Source organism: Chrysochloris asiatica, unplaced genomic scaffold (assembly GCF_000296735.1).
Source record: "Chrysochloris asiatica unplaced genomic scaffold, ChrAsi1.0 scaffold00051, whole genome shotgun sequence".
NCBI lineage: Eukaryota > Metazoa > Chordata > Mammalia > Afrosoricida > Chrysochloridae > Chrysochloris > Chrysochloris asiatica.
In genome coordinates this window covers 6770492-6789714 of record NW_006408569.1, presented here as the reverse complement: position 1 = coordinate 6789714, position 19223 = coordinate 6770492, and the positions used below count along the sequence as shown (strand labels likewise).

Genomic DNA, 19223 nt, shown 5'->3' with positions numbered 1-19223 from the left:
TCCACACTCTCCCCTACTCTGCACAAATACACCTTTCCTGTTTAGACCTGACATACTGATGCAACAGCTGGTGTAGTCCATGAGTTTGGAGCTGTTGTATTCAGTGAAGAAGGTGGACTGCTGGTGCCATCCATATTTTATCATCTAAGTCCCCTTCTTTTATACTCCACAACCATTTACTGAGCACTTACTGTGTGCCAGACACCGTGCTAAACACTGCACATGCATTATCTTATTGACTCTTGGCAACAAGCCTGCAAGTAAATAAAAGTCTTATTATCCCCATTTCATAGATGAAGAGACAGATTCAGAAAGGTGACTGTCCTGCCCCAGGTCAGAGATCCAGTGAGTGGCAGAGATGGAAACCCCAAACCAAACCTCTTTGGTTTCAAAATCTGCATTCTTAACACCTGACCACAGTGTGGAGGGAAAGAGTGGAGGCAGACAAATAGTTGGGAACTGTGACAATAGTCTAGGGACAGAAAGCAGAAGAAATGATGATTGTTAGATGTATTTAGGAGGTGGAGTTGACAAGACATGGTGACAGATTGAAGCGGTAGTGAGGAAGGGTCTGAAATGGTTTGGGTAGTCATTGAGATAGGAACATTGGAGATCATTGGATGAAGACCATGTCGAGGTATGAGAGAAATAAAGAGTTCCATTCTGAACAGGCTGAGTGTGAGAAGCCCATGAGACATCCAGCAGAGATGGTCAGTGGGCAATTTTTCTAGTAGTTGGGTGGCATCAAGTCCATTCTGACACATAGCAACCCCATGTGAAAGAGTATTACTGCCCTAAAGGGTTTCCTTGGCTACAGTCTTTATGGAAACACATTGCCAGTTCTTTCTCCCACAGAAAAGTGGCTTCAAACTTCCGACATAACCAGCTTAAGTGTTATGGCACTAAGCGCCACCATGGCACTTCCAAAAGTTCATGGAGAAATGGATTGAAAAGATAACAGAATTTTTCCACGAACCTTTTGAAGCCCCTTAGCGTGCACGTACAACACAGGAAAGAGGTCTGGGGTAGAATGAACATGGTGTTGTCGTTAGGTGCCATCACGTCAGTTCCAACTCACAGTGACATTATGCACCACAGAACAGCCCTGAAACACCCTCACAATCGTTGTTAAGCTTGAGCCCTCCGCTGTGTGGCCACTGTGCCAATCCATCCCATTGGGGGTCTTCCTCTTTTTCCTTGGCCCTCCACTTTACCAAACATGATGTCCTTCTTCAGGGTCTGGCCACTCCTGATGACATGTCCGAAGTTTAATAGATGACATCTCACCAATGGCTTCTAAGACGCATTCTAGCTGTACTTCTTCTAACAGATTTGTTCTTCTGGCAGTCCGTGGTACTTTTAATATTTTTCTCTAGCACCATAGTTCAAATGCATCAATTCTTCTAGTTTTCATTATTCATTGTCTGTACATGTGGAAATACTGAAAATACTATAGCTTGGGTCAACTTCACCTTAGTCTTAAAACTGACATCTTTGCTCGTCAACACTTTAAAGAAATTTTGCGCATCAGATTTGCCTCATGCAATATGTCTTTTGATTTCTTGACTGCTGCTTCCATGAGTATTGACAGTGGATCCAAGAAGAATGAAGCCTTTGACAACTTCAATCTTTTCTTTATTTTATCACGATATGTATTGGTCCAGTGATGATGATTTTTGCTTTATTTACGCTGAGGTGCAACCCATACCAAAGGCTGTGGTCTTATATCTTCATCAGTAAGTATTTTAAGTCTTTTTCACTTTCAGCAAACAAGGTTGTATCATCTGCATATCACAGGCTGATAATGAGTCTTCCTCCAATCCTGATGCATTAAAGGGTTATAACCCTGGCATATACCTTTCCTAATTTTAAACTATTCAGTGGCGACCCTTTGTTCTGGTTGAACAACTGCCTCTTGGTCTATGTACACGCTCCTCATGAGCACAATTAAGTGTTCCAGAATACTCATTCTCCACAATGTTTTCCATAGCTTGTTATGAACCGCATGGTCTAAAGTATCTTCATAGTCAATAAAGCACAAGTAAATATCTTTCTGGTATTCTCTGCTTTCAGTCAAATCAATCTGACATCAGCAATGATATCCCTCATTCAGGTCCTCGTCTAAATCCGGCTTGAACCTCTCTGGTAGCTACCTGTCAATGTACTGTTGCAGCCATTTAAAAATGATCTTTAGCAAAATTTTACTTGCACGTGATATTAATGATATTGTCCGAAGATTTCCACAGTTCATTGGGTCACCTTTCTTTGGAATGGGCACGAATATGGATCTCTTCCAATCAGTTGGCCAGGTAGTTTCGTTTCAAATTTCTTGGCATAGATGAGTGAGTGAGTGCCTCCAGTGCTGCCTCAGTTTGTTGAAAGATTTCATTTTTTATGCCATTAATTCCTGGTGCCTTGTTCTTAGACAATGCCTTCAATGAACATTGTCTGTTGGTCATATGCTACCTATTGAAATGGTTGAACATCGACCGTTTATTTATTTTTAGTAAAGTGACTCTGCGTATTCCTTCCATCTTTTTTTAATGCTTTCTGCATCATTCAAAATTTTGCCCATTCTCTTCAATATTTTAAATCAAGGCTTGAATTATTTATTCAGTTCTTTCAGTTTGAGAAACACTGAGTGTGTTCTTCCCTTTTGGTTTTCTTACTCCAGGTCTTTTCACATTATAATACTTGGCTTTGTCTTCTGGAGCTGCCCTTTGAAATGTTCTGTTCAGCTCTCTTGTGTCCTCATTTCTTCCATTTGCTTTAGCATCTCTATACTGGAGAACAGGTTTCAGAGTCTCTTCTGATATCCATTTTGGTCTTCTCCTTCTTTATCTTCTTAATGGCTTTCTTCCTGCATGATGTTCTTGTTGTCATCCTCAAACTCTTCTGATCTCTGGTCATTAGTGTCTAATACATTAAATCTCTTCTTGAGATGATCTCTAAGTTCAGGTGGGATATGTTTTGGCTCTCATAGACTTATTTTAATTTTCCTCAGCTTCAACCTGAACTTGTATATGAGCAAGTGATGGTCTGTTCCACAGTTTGCCCCTGACCTTGTTTTGGCTGCCTTCCCACAGATGTAGTCAATTTGAATTCTGTGTACGTCATCTGGTGAGGTCCATGTGTATAGTTACCCTTTATGTTGTTTAAAAAAGGTTTTTTCATTGAGCAAGTCATTGGTCTTGCAAAATTCTGTCATGCAGTCTCCAGCATCCTTCCTATCACCAAGGCCATATTTTCCAACTACTGATCTTTGTTTCCAAACTTTGCATTCCACTCACCAGTAGGTATCGATACATCTTGATTGCATATTTGATCAATTTCAGACTGAAGAAGTGGGTAGAATTCTTCAATTTCATCATCACAGGCTTTAGTGATGTGTAAATTTATATCATAATGGTTGTCCTTCTAAGTGTATAGATATTATCCTCTCACAGACAGCATTATACTTCAAGATAGACCTTGAAATGTTCTTCTTGAACATTCCTATCATAGTTGTCATTGCCGGCCTAGTAAACCATGTGATTTTCTGATTCGAAATGACCAATACCAGTCCATTTCAGCTCACTAATTCCTAGAATATCAAAGTTTATGCGTTCCATTTCATTTTTGCCAACTTCCAATTTTCCTAGATCCATACTTCATACATTCATGTTCTAATTATTAATGGACATTTACAAGCTTTTCTCCTCATTTTGAGTTTTGTACCATCAACAAATGAAGGTCCTGAAAGCTTTACTCCATTTGTGTCTTCATGGTTAACTCTACTTTGAGGAGGCAGCTCTTCCCCAATTGTATTTTAAGTGCCTTCCAACCTGAGGGGCTCATCTCCCGGCACTATATCTGACAAGATTCTGCTGCTCTTCATCATGTTTTAATCTACAAAATTCTGTTGCTGTCTGAAAGTGTTCCACTGCTATTCATAATGAAGTGGTTAAACATTCAGAAGCATTCTGCCTCTCCAACTTCCTAGTCTGTCTTAACTGAAATTTGTTCACAATACCCTGCTGGTATTTAAAATACCGTGGCATAGCTTCAGAAATCACAGCAACATGCAAGCTGCCAAACTACGATAAAATGACAGATGAGTGGTGAGCAACAACGTGTAGGTGTATGCAATTTCATGGGGTGAGTGTAATGCCCGAGAAAAGACGAAGGTTGAGGCCAGAAGGTAGAAGAAGAAGAATCTAGGAAGGGGGCTTAGTGAAAGCAGCCATGGGTATAGGAGGGAAACCAGGAAAAATTATTGTCCAAAAAGTCAAAGAATGAGTTTCAGGAGGGGCCTGTTCTACCTGGTCAACTCCCAAATAAAGGTCAATGCCCTTAAAACAGTATGTCGATTTTGTAGTTAGAAAGCTGTTCTGGTCATCTATTGCTTTGCAACAAATACCCACTGTTGTCGATTCAGTTCTGACTTCTGATGACCCCATGTCCACAGAGTAGAACTCCTCTAAAGGCTTTTCTTGGTTATAATCCTTATGGGAGCAGACTGACTGGTCTTATTCCCGAAGAGTGGCTGAGTAGGTTCAAACCACCAACCTTTCGGTTAGTAGTTGAGTGTCTAACTGTTGGGCCACCAGGGCTTCTTTCAAACAGTTTTTTCTTCTTCACATGATCTCAACATCAGCTCATCATGTGCTATAAAAAATGTCTTCTGATTCTGATGGAGATTATATTAATGTTTGGATTAATCTGGGAAGAATGAATATCTGTAAGACTTTTTATCTCACATGAGTCTCTTTAGCCTGGAACATACCATGTCTTTTCATTAGGTGAGGACTTTAATGCCCTTCTGAAAGGTTTTTCATCCTCACCCTAATCCACTGACTGATTTTAACCTCAACCACTCTACTAAAGGGGAGCATGATGGCTCTATAGAATAAGTACTGGACTGTGAGCCACAAGGCTGGTGGTTCGAGTCCACCAGTTGCTCCTTGGAGAAAAAAAATGAAGCTTTTTGCTCCCACAAAGATTGACAGCCTCAGAAACCCTATACAGGGTCGCTTTGAATCAGAACCAACTCAACGGCACTCAATAACAATGCTACTAAAGATTCCCTTAGGCAAGTTACCAAGGACCTTTGTGCATCCTCTCAGTGAGAGGTAGGGTCTATGTCTCCTTCTCTTGAAACTGGCCAGGTCTGTATGACTGTTTGGACCAATGGAATTTGGTGCAAATGACACCATATGACATTTGAGACTAGATCATAGAAGATGAGACAATTCTGCGTTGCTTGCTGGAACATTCACTCTTGAAGCCTTCAGTTGTCATGGAAGCAGTCAAGCTACCTTGAGGTCTCCATACTGTGAAGTGACATAGAGCGGCCCCAAGACCACGTGAAGAGAGAGAGAGATGCCAGTCACTCCCTGCCCCTAGTCTTCCAGCTCCAGTCACTCGACAGCACCCATATGAGATACCCTGAGCCAGAACTGTTCCTTTTCCACAACAATCTACTCACCACCACAACTTCCATATTTACAATTCAGTGACATACTCACCACCACAACTTCCATATTTACAATTCAGTGACATTGCTGACATTTTTCATGTTATGCCACTATCTTCTTCCAAATCATTCCACTACCATTAGCAGAAACTCAATGCTCCTTAAACAGAAACTCTCTCTTTCCGTCTCCTTAGTACTCCTGGTAACCACTAAGAAATAATCTTTGGTTTCTATATATTTGCTTATTTCATATACCAGTATTTGTCCTTAAGTGTCTGACTTCTTTTTTTTTTTTTTTTACTGTCTGACTTCTTTTACTCAGCATGACGTTTTCCAGGTTCACCTATGTGATAGCATACACCAGGACTTAATTTCTTTCTATAGTTGACGAATATTTCCTTGTTGTATGTACCACATTGTGTTTATCCATTCATCTGTGGAGGTCCATTTTGGTTGTTTCCACCTTTTGGCTATTGTGAAAAGTGCTGCAATACCATTGGGGTTTGTGTGTTCTAGGACTGGGAGTGGTGGGTCATGTGACTCAGGGGGTGTTCTGTGGCACTCAGAGTCCCCTTGGCTGTCTCCTATGAGCCATTCCAGGCAATGGTGCTCTTTCTGTTACTGCCTCCCATCTGTCCTCCCCATGACTACTGCCTGCCAGAACATCATCTACTGCTCTGTCCTACTGACACTCACCTCTCTACTGCTGAGAAAGCAACTCCTGACTTTCTTCTCAATCCAGTCCTTCCAGAAGGGCCCCCTGCACAGCTGCTTGTGCCCTGGTGTTCTTGCATGCTAATCACTTTGCCTGCATTTCCTCCTTCACACACATGCACTGAGTTGTTTATTGTGAGCTGAACTGTGACTGAAGGCTCTTACTGTCAACTAGCAGGAAAGGTGCATTTTGATGGAGGTTGTTGTTGCTAAGTGCCATCTAGTCTGTTCTGAACCATAGCAACCCTGTATAGGGTTTCTGAGGAGCAGCTGGTGAGCCTGAACCACCAAGGTAGGCAGTTCGAACCTACCTTGCAGTCCAGCACATTATCCACCGCGCCACAGGCCTACATTATTGAGCCCTGGTGGTGCAGTGGTCAAGTGTTCAGCTGCTAACCCAAAGGTCAGAGACCTAACAATTGTTCCATGAGACAAAAACATGGCAGTCTGCTTCCATAAAGATTTACAGCTTTGGAAACCCTATGGGCAGTTCTACTCTGTCCTAAAGAGTCACTATGACAGAATCCACTAGAAGGCAATGAGTTTGGGCCATCATTGCTACCAGAGATCACAGACCCTGGTTGGAAATCAGGGTGATAAGTCTCAGGAAGCAGGGGTGGGTTACGAACCAAAAAAAAAAAAAACAACAGAAAAAACAACAGGCCTGAACAAGAGGCTCCCTGAAGAACACCTCTGATTTCCTAACGTTGCCTTTACGCTAGTCTTGAGCTAAAACGTGACCCATGCAGAGGCCAGAGGTCTGTGCCAGCCATAAAAGGCTCCAGGGGCTTGTGGATGTTTCCAACAACTTTGAACTTGGTCATTCACCCTCCCCACCCTGAATTACTTCTTTTAATTTCAAGGTCTATTCCCAACTCAAGTTCCCAAACTGATGAGTAAAAGACATTGGTTTTGAGATAAGGAGTAAGGGAGGAGTTGAGGGTGAAAGAGGGTGAGGCCATTATCCCCAGGGCCAAGGTGGAGACAGAACCAGAAAGCAGAATGTTGTGTGGAACCTTAGTAACCTCCAAACCATTCCCGGGCAGAGTCCAGAAGCTAAGGGAGGAAGAAGGCCTGCCCAATTTGTTTCTGGAGTTGACCCTTCAGCCCAGCTGTTCTCTGCTATAACATAAACTGCCAGTTCAGCAGTGTGGAATGCCAGGGGCAGAAGAACCAAGGTACAGATGAGGCTGGTGTTTACCCTAGTTATGTGTTTGCTTGAACACACACTTACATAGTAGACATGCCAGACATGCTCTGAGCACGTCAAAAACACTAACCCATTCGATCTTCACATATCTCTAAGAAGTTGGTGCTATTATTATGCCAATTTCATTGGTAAATAAACTGAGGCTCAGAGTAGAGTCACTTGCCCAACACTGCACAGCTAATGGGGGATGGAGCTGGGATTCAGCTGGAGTGAGCTGGTTCCCAAATCAGGCCTATTGCTGAATACAGGATTGTGTCTGTCCTCAAAGACTGTGTGTTTGTCTTCAGGGTTCCTATCCAGCAAACCGCTATCAGAACTACCTGCTTTCCCTTAGGAATGGTTACTACAGTGCACAGAGGAGGGCAGAAGGCATTTCTCCAGCCCCCTGGTCTCTGGGAATAACTCCAGTACCAGTCCTGGAATAGACTGGGAGAGAGAAGGCAGGGAAAGACTAGTGGGTATGTCAGTGGTCACAGAACTACACAGAGTTTTCGTAATCCTTGTCCCTGTTCTGTCCTCTGAGCCTGTGGGCTTCTACCCTGGTTGCCTTTGTTACCTAGTGCTGTTCTGACAGAAATACCACACGGCAACAGAAATGGATTTTCCCATAGTTTAGGAGATTGGTGGTGGTGGTGGTGGTGATGTGCCGTGGAGTCAGTTCCAACTCATAGCGACCCTGTACAGGGTTTCCAAGGCTGTAAGTCTTTACGGGAGCAGAAAGCCTCATCTTTCTTCTGCGGAACACCTGGTAGTTTTGAACTGCTGACCTTAAGGTTCGCAGCCCAATTCGTAACCACTACGCTACCAGAGCTCCTTAGGAGATTGGTGGTAGTGGTGGTAATGTGTCGTGGAGTCGGTTCCGACTCATAGTGACCCTGTACAGCGTTTCCGAGGCTGCAAATCTTTACGGAAGCAGAAAGCCTCATCTTTCTCCTGCAGAACAGCTGGTCGTTACGAACTGCTGACCTTGAGGTCAGAAGCACAACTCGTAACCACTATGCTACCAGAGCTCAAGGGCACAGGGGCAATTCTGCCTACTCCTGGGTGATCTTCATGTGGCTGGGCATCTCTCTTCCCTCTACCCCTGCACATTCGCTTGCTTGTTTAACCTCTTTTACATCTCAAAAGAGATTGACTTAAAACACACTCTGTCTTAATACTGAAGTCCTGGTGTGGGGCTATAGGATGAGTACTGGACTGTTGTTAATCACAAGGTTGGTGGTTCGAGCTTGCCAGCTGCTCTACAGGAAAAAGATGAGGATTTTTGTTCCCGCAAAGATTTAAAGCCTTGGAAACCCCATACAAGGTCACTATGATTCAGAACCAACTCAATGGCACATAACAACCACAACAGCATCCTAATACTCTCTCATAAACAAAACCACAGGTATAACTTAAAAAACTCAAAATCACTGCCACCAAGTCCGTTCCAATTCATAGTGACACTGTGTAGGGTTTCTGAGGCTGTACATCTTTACAGGAGCAGAAAGCCTTATCTTTCTCCAGCAGAGCGGCTGGTGGGTTTGAACTGCTGAACCTTGTAGTAAGCAGTTCAGTGCTTATTTTGCAGCACCACAAGGGTTCGTAAGCACAGGTCTAAGGATTAGGATTTACAGCACATATTTTGGGGGAGACACAATTCAATCCATACCATTGGTATTCCTGAAGATGGAGTTCATGAAACCTCTTCACTCCTCCTTCTCCTTCGCCAAACTGGGCAGGCCTTCCTCCCTTGGTTTCTGGACTCTGCCCAGGGGTGGTCTGGAGGTTACCAAGGCTCCACACAACACTCTGTCTCTGGCTCCGTCCCCACCTTGGCCCTGAAGATTATGGCCTCACCTGCCTTCACCCTCAGCTCCTCCCTCATCTCCTTATCTCAAAACCGGTGTCTTTACTCATCAGGGACGGGTATGAAGGCCCCTGTACTAGGTTGAATAGTGTCCCCCCAAAATTCAGGTTTGCTTATCACCTCAGAGTGTGGCCTTATTTAGAAATAGGGTTTGGGGGGATGTGCTGAATTAAGATGAGGTCATAGTGGAGTGCAGTGACTCCATAAGATAAGCAATGAACTACATATGAGGCTTTTGTAAATACCATGGCTTGGGTCAGGTGCACTTTAATCCTCAAACTGACATCTTTGTTCTTCAACACTTTCAAGAGTTCTAGAGCAACAGATTTGCCTAATGCAATACGTCATTTGATTTCTTGGCTGCCGCTTCCATGAGTGTTGATGGTTGATCTGAGCAAAATGAAGTCTTTTGACAACTTCAGTCTTTTCTCCATTTGTATGGATGTTGTTTACTGGTTCAGGGGTGAGGGTTTTTGTCTTCTTTACATTGAGGTGCTGTGGTCTTTGATCTTCATCAGTAAGTATTTTAAGGAAGTATTTGCATCACCAGATGGGTCTGTGTATCTCTGAGAAGAATTCCTCTCTGGGATATTGCCTACCTTGAGCCCAAAGGCCTAGTGTGTTCTAGAAAGATATTTAATAAAAGCTGCTTTTGCCCTGGTGCAGTGGGTTAAACATTGGGCTGGTAACCCCAACGTTGGTGGCTGGAACCCACTAGCCACTCTGAGGGTGAAAGATGAGACTTTCTGCTCGTGTAAAGATTTAAGGTTTCAGAAACCCTTTGGAGCAGTTTTACCCAGTCCTATTGGGTCTCTGGTAGCGTAGTGGTTATGAATCGGACTGCGAACCACAAAGTCAGAAGTTTGAAACTACCAGCTCTTTCGCGGGAGAAAGATGAGGCGTTCTGCTCCCGTAAAGCCTCGGAAACCCTGTACAGGATCGCTATGAGTCGGAACCGACTTGACAACACTTAATAGCAAAAACCATCTTTCTGGAAGCTGACTGTCACATTTTCCCCCACCACTGACCTTTCAGTTAACAGTGGGGGGCTTTGACCACAGTGACACCAGGGTTCCTTAGGACATTGCCTGTTAACCAAATTTGTCTCTGGGAGCTGCAAACTCTCCTTTCTGGATCTTCTTCCCTCTTCAGTGACTGTCCCTGAATCTGCCAAATGAGGGCACCTTTAGCACTTCATTTCCTCTCGGATTCCCCAAGGTCTAGACTTCAGCTGAACAGGACTGACAGACTTCCATGGGAAGGGCACTCTTGACCACTGGCAGTGGTTGACAGCACTTTGACAGGGTGGGCTTTCCTGAGAAGCGTTATCCCAGCTCAATAAGTTAACTCTCCAGCTACAACTAAGTTCCCCCTGGGCTGCAGTGGGGTTTCTGAGACCCTAAGGAGACAAAGAACACACAATTTTCCTGAGACGGGCCAGTTTGGAGGAGAAGGAAGAGCAATCATCCACCCTGATGCAAGGGTGAAGCCTAACGTGGGTTGGGGAGCTAATAAGAAACAGCTTGCTGGAGGGAGGGGGACAGAATTCAGGCTGCTGAAGAGGGGGCTGGGACAAGCCAGCTAATTGAAACCAGCTGTTGCTCCTCTGTCTTGGAGATCTTTGGACTCTGCCCTGGACAGGCTCACACCCTATTCCCGTGACTAGAAGCCAGCAGAGTCGGTGTAGAACAGCCCGAGGCTCCTCTGGCCGCCCTGACTCTTGGGGACCTCAGAAACAAAGGACTTAAATTTGGACCCTGTCCACCAGCTGGACACTTCCTTCCCAGCCAGCTCCCACCCCTTGGCTGCTCCTGCCCAGGCAAAGCCTGGAGGAAGAGTCCAGGGAAAGAGCCCAGCCCACTCTTCCTAGACCCTCCATCCACCAGCGTCTTCATCTGGAGATCCTATGGCCCAAGCTCATTGGGGCTGCGGCCCCTGGCTTGTCCTCTTCTGTGGTATGTGCATCTCAGCCTCTCCCTCCTAGTCTGGGGGGATGGGGGGTGGGGAGGAAGGGGAGCAGGTCCACCTGTATAGCAGCTCTGGCCTCTCTCCTCTGGGCTCAGAAAGGTTGTCGCTCTTCTTGGTTTCTCTATCTTGACAAAGAGGCACCCAAGAATCATCTCCTCGGGGCCCTTGGGACTAAGATCAAGGCTGCCTCGGCATCATTCCATTCCCCCATTTCCCTGTTTGTCCTCTTTGGTCACAGCTAGGTGCCCAGCTCAGCATCTTTCACACACCCCACCATTGGCCTTAGGGAGGCCTCCCTTCCCTTTCTTTCTGTCAATGAGCTTCTGTTCATTCATGCAGCACGAAGTTCCTGCTTCTTATGTGGGTGTCTTAGTGCCACCATGATGCCAGAGATCTGTTCTTACAGATATGGCTGTTCAATTTCTTAAATCAACTGTAGGGGGGCTCATCTTCCCCCCTGAGTGTATGATACCAAGATAGTCAAGTAGAATATTCAGGATGTTAGATTCCAGTCACCTTCCTTCCCTTCGTAGTTCAACCCATTGGAAAGTCAAAGTATACGTAACATCTCCCCATACTCATTCTCCCACGACCCTCTGAAGAAACTCCTCTTAAAAGGCAGAGGGTGGGGAGGAGGGAAGGACTATCAGAGACCCGGGACTTTTGAGTAGGAAGGGCCTGCATCTAATCCAATGCTCTCTCTTTACAGTGTCTGCCACATAGTAGGCCCTCAGAAAATGTTCACTCCAGTATTGCTCACCCAATACTTGGTGCCACTTCTTGGGCCTACAGTGCCCTGGTGGTACTATGGGATAAGTATGGGGCTGCTAATCCCAAGGTCACCAGTTGAAATCCACCAGCTGCCCCATGGAAGAAAGATGAGGCTCTCTGCTTACGTGAGATTTACAATCTTGGAAATCCTGTATAGGGTCGCTATGACTCCGAATCAGCTTGATGGCAGTGAGCTTGGTTTGGTTTTCTCCTTGGGCCAGGAGTCTTGGCAGCACAGTCTTGAAACCTTATGGGGCAGTTCTCTACTGTCCATACAGTCACTATGTGTCGGAGTTTGCTCAACGGCAATGGATTTGGGTCATATCAAATTTGGAGCAGAGCCCAAATTGGAACCTAGATTTCCAAACATTCTTCTTGACATTCTTCTGTTCCTTCTATGGCAGCACCCTTCCAGGCACATCTCCTGGAGCTGGTAGAGTGGCAGGATGGGAAAATATCCCAATCCTTTGTACTCAGTTGGTCTAAGTTCAAGTTCTTATTTTACCACTGACTCACTGGGTCAGAGTCTTAGCAAGTTACCAAACCTGGGCCTCAGTTTCCTCAGTCTGGGCCTCAGTTTCCTCCTCTGTAGACAGTAGACAATAATGCCTATTGTCTAGGTGTGTGTGTGGGGGGGCGGGGGCTGCTAATCCTTGTCTTTGCTGACTAACGATGATCAGGTTAAACAGTTTCACGCAAGCAAAATATTTAAAGATTTATTGAGATGAATAAATCTTACCAGAGGAGGAGATGAGAAAGGCCCTTAGACAACACTAACACTCTCATCTCCTTGAGTCTTTGGTGGGGTCTTTAAAGGATTCTTGGGCAGAGAAGGCAGGAAAGGCTCTAATGTTTATGAATGATTCTTCTTGGGAAAGAAGTGAGGAAGTGCTGGAAGTAAGAGTTCACAATGAAGTCAGTTCCATCAGAGGTGGAATCGGCAGTGAAGGCATCTGGGAGGCACTGGCAGAACATATTATGGGGTGTCATGCATGTACTCTGTCTGGGTTCAAGTTGCTTAGCCACTCTCAGTGGACCTAACCAGAGCTGGAGATACTGCTGCTTGTTTTAAAGACTGGTCTGCAGCTGGCCACTCTCGTAAGACACCTCTAAGGAGGTGTGCTGTTGTTAGGTGCCTTGAGTCGGTTGTGACTCATAGTGACCCTATGCACAACAGAACAAAACACTGCCTAGTCCTGAACTACCCTCACAATTATTGTTACGTTTGAGTCCATTGCTTCTGCCACTGGGTCAATCCATCTTGTTGGGGCTTTTCCTCTTTTTCAAGGACCCTTCACTTTACCGAGCATGATGTCCTTCTCCAGGGTCTAGTCCCTCCTGATAGATAACACGTCCCAAGTATGAGAAACGAAGTCTCACCATCCTTCCTTTGAAGGAACACTCTAGTTGTACTTCTTCCAACACAGATTTAGATTCATTTTTTCTTCTGGAAGTCCGTGGTACTTTTAATATTCTTCAGCACCATAACTCAAATGCATCAATTCTTCTATGGTCTTCCTTATTCACTGTCCAGCTTTTGCATGCATATGAGGTTATTGAAAATACTGTGGCTTGGGTCAGACGTACCTTAGTCCTCAAACTGACATCTTTGCTCTTGAACACTTTAAAGAGGTCTTGTGTGGCAGATTTGCCTAATACATGTCATTTGATTTCTTGACTGCTGCGTCAATGAGTGTTGATAGTGGATCCAAGCAAAATGAAGTCTTTGACAACTTCAGTTGGTCTAATCAGTGCTATTTATTGGCCCAGTTGTGAGATTCTATGGTACAGTAGGATACGTACTGGACTGCTAACTACAAGTTTGTCAGTTCAAATGCATCAGCCACTCCTCAGAAACTCACGGGGTCGCTATGAGTCAGAATGGACTTAATGGCACTTGACAACAATAACAACTCACTATGTGAATGGCAGAGTTCACTTTCTGGCATAGACCATAGACCAAAAATCTACCTGATCCTGCATCGTCCCCGTGGTTGCATATCTGATTGCTGTGATCCATACAGGTTTTTTTGGCTGATTTTCAAAAGTAGATTGTCAATCCTTTTTTCCTTCTGTTTCAGTCTGGAAGCTTCTGAAATCTGTTCAGCATCACAGAAACACACACACCTCCACTGATAAGCAGGGGGTGGCTATGCACCAGGTGTACTGGGGAGGTTTCAAACCCGGGTCTTCCACATGGAAGGAAAACTGAACAAAACGAAACCTTTGCTGTAATCATTGTGACTCAGCTCCAAGTGCTAATCTACTTTTCTCCACAAAGCACCGACGTCACACTGGAATAATTTGTTTTATATGTTTAAATGATCCTGGAATGAATGGCTGAGCTTTGGATTGTAAGAAATGGTACAAGTGGGTCTTGAATTTAAGTAAAGCCAATATATACAAAGTTTGAATTAAGAAAGGCTAAAAAGAAGGTGGGAGTGATGATTTAGTGAGAGCCTCTAGAGCATCTCAGAGAAAATTTGATTACCAAAATTTCATTTACACACAATTTTTCCAGTTCGGTAGACCCTGAAAAGACCCAATTAGATTAGAAGGAAAAAATTGATTTAATGGGCACCACTAAAACCCATCCAAAAGTGGCAATGACTAGTCGATGAAGCAGGTTTCTTCGATTGTGACCCAGCGTGCCATCCAATTCAGCCTCATTTCCTATGAAATGTGATTATTTTTATCCTCAAGAGGAGTTGGGTAGCCTCACATACATTTGGAAGGTTGGAGGCCAGAGGACAAGGAGGACCTGTTGGGGAGGGGTGGCGGTGCAAGCTATGTTAAGTGTTAGCTGGGCTCCAAGTGACCCTGGATTTTTCTCTCTGCTTCTAGCTTATGCCTGGGGCCACCCAAAGCCAGAAGACCTTGGAAGGGAGGACGTGAGAAATTGTTCTATCAGCCCACCGGTGAGGCCCTGGCTATTCCCCGCCCCACCCAGCGGTGTCCTCCCCATCCCCCATTGCTAACCTCTTGCTTGCTCACCTTTCCCGGGGATTTCCGCAGTTGTTGAATAACACCCCTCAGGGTAGCGCACCTTCTCAGGTATCTAACATCCTCTCCAACTCCCCGCCCTTTCACACACCCATCATCCTTGCCCTGACACTCATTACCAGGGCTTGGGGAGGAAGGAAGGGGCAGGGAGGAGGGAAGTAGGGGGAAGGATGGGGAGACGCTGAAGGGGAGGGGAGACCGGTTAGCTGGCCTTGTGGTGTTTAGGGTAAACACTGGACCATACGGTTGGTTTGAACCATAAGGTCGGCTCCTCGGAAACCCTATACAGGGTGACTCTGAGTGGGAACCAACTTGATAGCACTTAACACCACCACCAACAACAGTCTTTTATGGAAGCAAATTCAGCAGGTCTACGTGGGTTCCAATGGCTAACTTTTGGGTTAGCAGCCAAGCGCTTAATCGTTTGCATCACCAGGATTCCTTTCCCAAACCAGAATAGGGCTAAAGCTCTCCAGGCTGGGGTGGTGAGCATGCCCCTGACACCCTAAAACTTCGGGATGAAAGTGGTACATCTGCTTTCCAGGTCAGCTTTATGAGACAGGCAGGTGGATGGGCCAACCACATTGTCTTTATATATGAAAAAATGATTATACAATATGGTTCCCAAAAGTTGCTAGAAAAAATGGAATTAAAACATAATGGCATTTTTCCACGATCTTTTTGAAGCCCCCTTTTGTACTTGAGTCCTGGTGTGGCGCCATAGGATAAGCACTCGACTTCAAGGTCAGTTTGAACCACAAGGCTGGTAGTTCAAACTCATCATCTGCTCTTCGGAAACCCTATAGAGGGTCACTATGAGTCGGAACTGACTTGACAGTACACAACAACAACAACAATTGTAGAGTAGAAGGCAAAAGGAAGCAAAAACAAAACAAGGCAGGGGTTTCCGAGGAGTGGCTGGTGAGTTTGAACCATCGACCTTGTGGTTGGCAATCCAGTGTTATCTGACAGCACCACATCAGGAGTCCTCTAAAGATAATTGTTGTTGTTGTTGTTGTTGTTAGGTGCCATCGAGTCGGTACCAACTCATAGTGACCTTATACAGCCTGCAAAAAAAAAGTCTGGCTTAGGATCTTTTCGGACAGTGTCCCAAACTGTTAGATGTACTTGTTTGCTCTCCCCTGCTATTTGGGACCGGTAGGTGGAAAATTGGAAAAGCCCTCAAGGTACATTTGTTAGATAAGATCCAGGACATCCCATTACATTTGCATTTCAGATAAGCCATGGAAAATGTTTAGAAATTCAGATAAATAATGAAGGATGTTTTTGATTCAGTGTGACCCTAATGTTGCATGAATCGTACTTACAACACTGAAACATTTTTTGTTCTTTAACTGGAATTCACATGTTATTGGGGACGTCCCTTATTTTTATTTGCTAGATCTGCCAACCCGATTCCAAGGTATCGAAAGAGAAACTTCAGCCCTAGTCTGCCCCAGTGCACGAGTTCAGATCCCTGCAGCTGTCTCTTGCATTCCAGACCCAAGGGCCTAATACTGCACAAAGGGTCATCTCCCAGTTTGTCCACACCTCTGCCCAGCCCAAAAACCTTCCCACTCCACACTGTCATGGATTCTGCCTCACAGTGACCCTGTAGGACAGAGTTGAACTGATGGTGGTGGTGGTGATGTGCCGTGGAGTCGGTTCCGACTCATAACGACCCTGTACAGGGTTTCCGAGGCTATAAATCTTTACAGGATCTGCTTGTAGTTTTGAACTGCTGACGCTGAGGTTAGCAGCCCAATTCGTAACCACTACACAACTGCTAAGAGACTGTAAATCTTTACAGAAGCAGATTGCCTCATCCTTCTCCCACGGAGAAGTTGGTGGGTTCAAACCACCAACCTTGCAATTAGCAGCCCAATGTTTAACACACTGCACTGGGGATGATAAACTCTCACTCACTGCCATCGAGTGGACTCCAACTCAGAGGCAGAGAACTGCCTTATAGGGTTCCCAAGGCTGGAAATCTTTACAGAAGCTGACTGACACATCTTTTGTGTGGAGTGAGAACCTCGGACCCTTTGCTTAGCAGCCAAGTGATTCAACCGCTGTATCACCACCAGCTGTCCCTCGTCTCCTCCCCTTACCCCTCAGTCGGACTGGCTTATCCACCTGCACCCTACCTGCTGCCTTAGGAAAGGTGGGGACCCAGGAGTCATTTTCCTTAAGCCACATGTGTGTCTCTATGTGTGCCATGGTGTCTTCCTGTCATCTGTCAGTACCTCCCGGTGACGGCAGTCAACACCACAGCTCGGCTGGCAGCACTCCGGCAGCAGATGCAGGCCCAGAATCTCGCTGCCTACATCGTTCCAGACACGGATGCCCACATGGTGAGGGACAGTACCTCTCCCCCTGGCCCCCCCTGCTGCCCCAGCTTGGCCTATGAAAACAGGCCACCAACAGGAGGCTCTTCAGGCATTGAAGATGAAGGCAGAGACAGGGTCTGGTAGATCAAGGGAAGGGAATGAAATGGGGAGCTTCGACATGGCAATTTGAGGGCAACTGAAAGCAAGTTTTCTTTTACATGAAGGGCAATGGTTTATTGCCAAATCTTCTTACCTTAAGAAAGGAAATTATAAATAACTTCAGAATCCATTTGCATCAATTGCTAGATGGCAGACAGATATAGAAGGAATATTTGGGCATTTCCTGCCCTAGAGTGTTAGAATTTGAGCCTGCTCTCTAAACTCTGAGAACTCTAAGAGCCTTCCAGCCCAGGCCTTCCTGTGACTTGCTTTGACAAGGGTTCAAGGGACAGCTTGGATGGGCTGGGTCCTAGACTATGTGAACTTGAAGGTATAGGCTAATTGGGGGGGTGGGGCAGACTGGAAACAATGGGGGCCTGAACAAAAGCACTTTTCCCAAAGCAGCCACCCTACCTATACAGCCCACTCTTTCCCACCGCTGGTTCTAACTCCACCCTGCCCACCATCCCAACAACACCGGCCCAAGTAGAAGAGAAAGTATTTTCAGGTTCGGTCAGACTGCTTGAATTCATCTTTACACCTGCTGGGAAGGGTTAAGAACCTTGGCTAAGTGTCTGAATCTCTCTGAGCCTCAGTTTCTTCTTTAGCAAAATGGGAAAAATGAAATCTGTCTCCAAGGGTTATGGAGGTTAAAAGGTGACAATATAAAAAGGACACCTCTGCAGACATTATTTCTGATGTACCCAGTATACTGGAATAGACTGGGGATGGGGCAGGACAGCTGGAGGGGAGAACCCCAAAGAGCTAAAAGACATGAACTCAGAATGCACAGACATTGCTTGCTGGCTAGGGAGCCAAGACTTTATCTTTTTGGGGTCATAGACATTATCCTTTAATGGTATGCAAAGCACACTTCTTTTTGTAATTTACGTACCACAAAAACTTTTGTGAGCTAAGACTTCTTTATGGAACAGTCCAGTGTAGCATTGAGTTCAGTGCTGGACTGTGATTTAAACTGTTAAGAGACACAGTTCAAAGAAAGGGAAGATACTGAGAGTCAGATACAGAAGGCTTCCTGAAAAAGGTACCAAGTATGCTTGAATTTGTAGACTGGTTGGATCTGATCAGACAGAAAGAACTGGAATGTGGCTGGGGGTTTCCACATAGAAATTAACTCCATGAGAAAGACTAATGATGATGTTGTTGATTTCCTAGAGCGAGTACATCAGCAAATTTGACGACAGACGTGCATGGATGACAGGCTTCACAGGGTCTGCAGGTGACCGTCACTACCCAGCCCTATTGTTTCTGTTCGTAAAACCAGAGGCCATGACACAACTGGGTCTTAGTAGCCCAGACCTTAAGACCTAGTGTCCAGAGGCCCCAGCTACTCTCTCTTGGCCTCCCTTCCACTGCCCCAAACAGGCTAACCAGGGCAGGTACCCCTTCAGGCCACATTTCTTTTCTTTTCTTTCAAAACTTTTTATTGTGAATTAAGTGAAGGTTTACAGAGCACATCATCAGTTTTACAGCCAACAAATCACACACTTTGTTTCCTCTCGATGATTGTAGTCCCCTCCATGCAACAGCAGTCATCCCACTCCCTCCCTGTACTTCTTGTTTCCATCCCAACCCCTCTGAACCTTGACCCCAGATACATGTTGCCCTTTTGATCTTGAATGGTTGACCGTTCCATGGTGAGCAGACCTCACCAGTGTTGTTGTCCTCCATACATACCTATCCACTGATTAACTGAAAATTGAGCAACAAGGGTGAATTCCGTTCCAGACCTGAAAGGTGGTT

The 19223-nt window shown here is 45.2% G+C and overlaps 1 protein-coding gene across 1 annotated transcript in view; it reads left to right on the top strand.

Moving 5' to 3' along the window:
- The first annotated feature begins 11134 nt into the window (after positions 1 to 11134).
- Positions 11135 to 19223, top strand: part of XPNPEP2 (X-prolyl aminopeptidase (aminopeptidase P) 2, membrane-bound) — a 48530-nt gene continuing 40441 nt past the window's right edge. Inside the window, exons 1-4 of the mRNA XM_006862835.1 lie at positions 11135 to 11183; positions 14812 to 14885; positions 17214 to 17324; positions 18636 to 18699. Of these exons, the coding sequence (XP_006862897.1) occupies positions 11135 to 11183; positions 14812 to 14885; positions 17214 to 17324; positions 18636 to 18699 (298 nt within the window). The remainder of the gene's footprint in view (positions 11184 to 14811; positions 14886 to 17213; positions 17325 to 18635; positions 18700 to 19223) is intronic.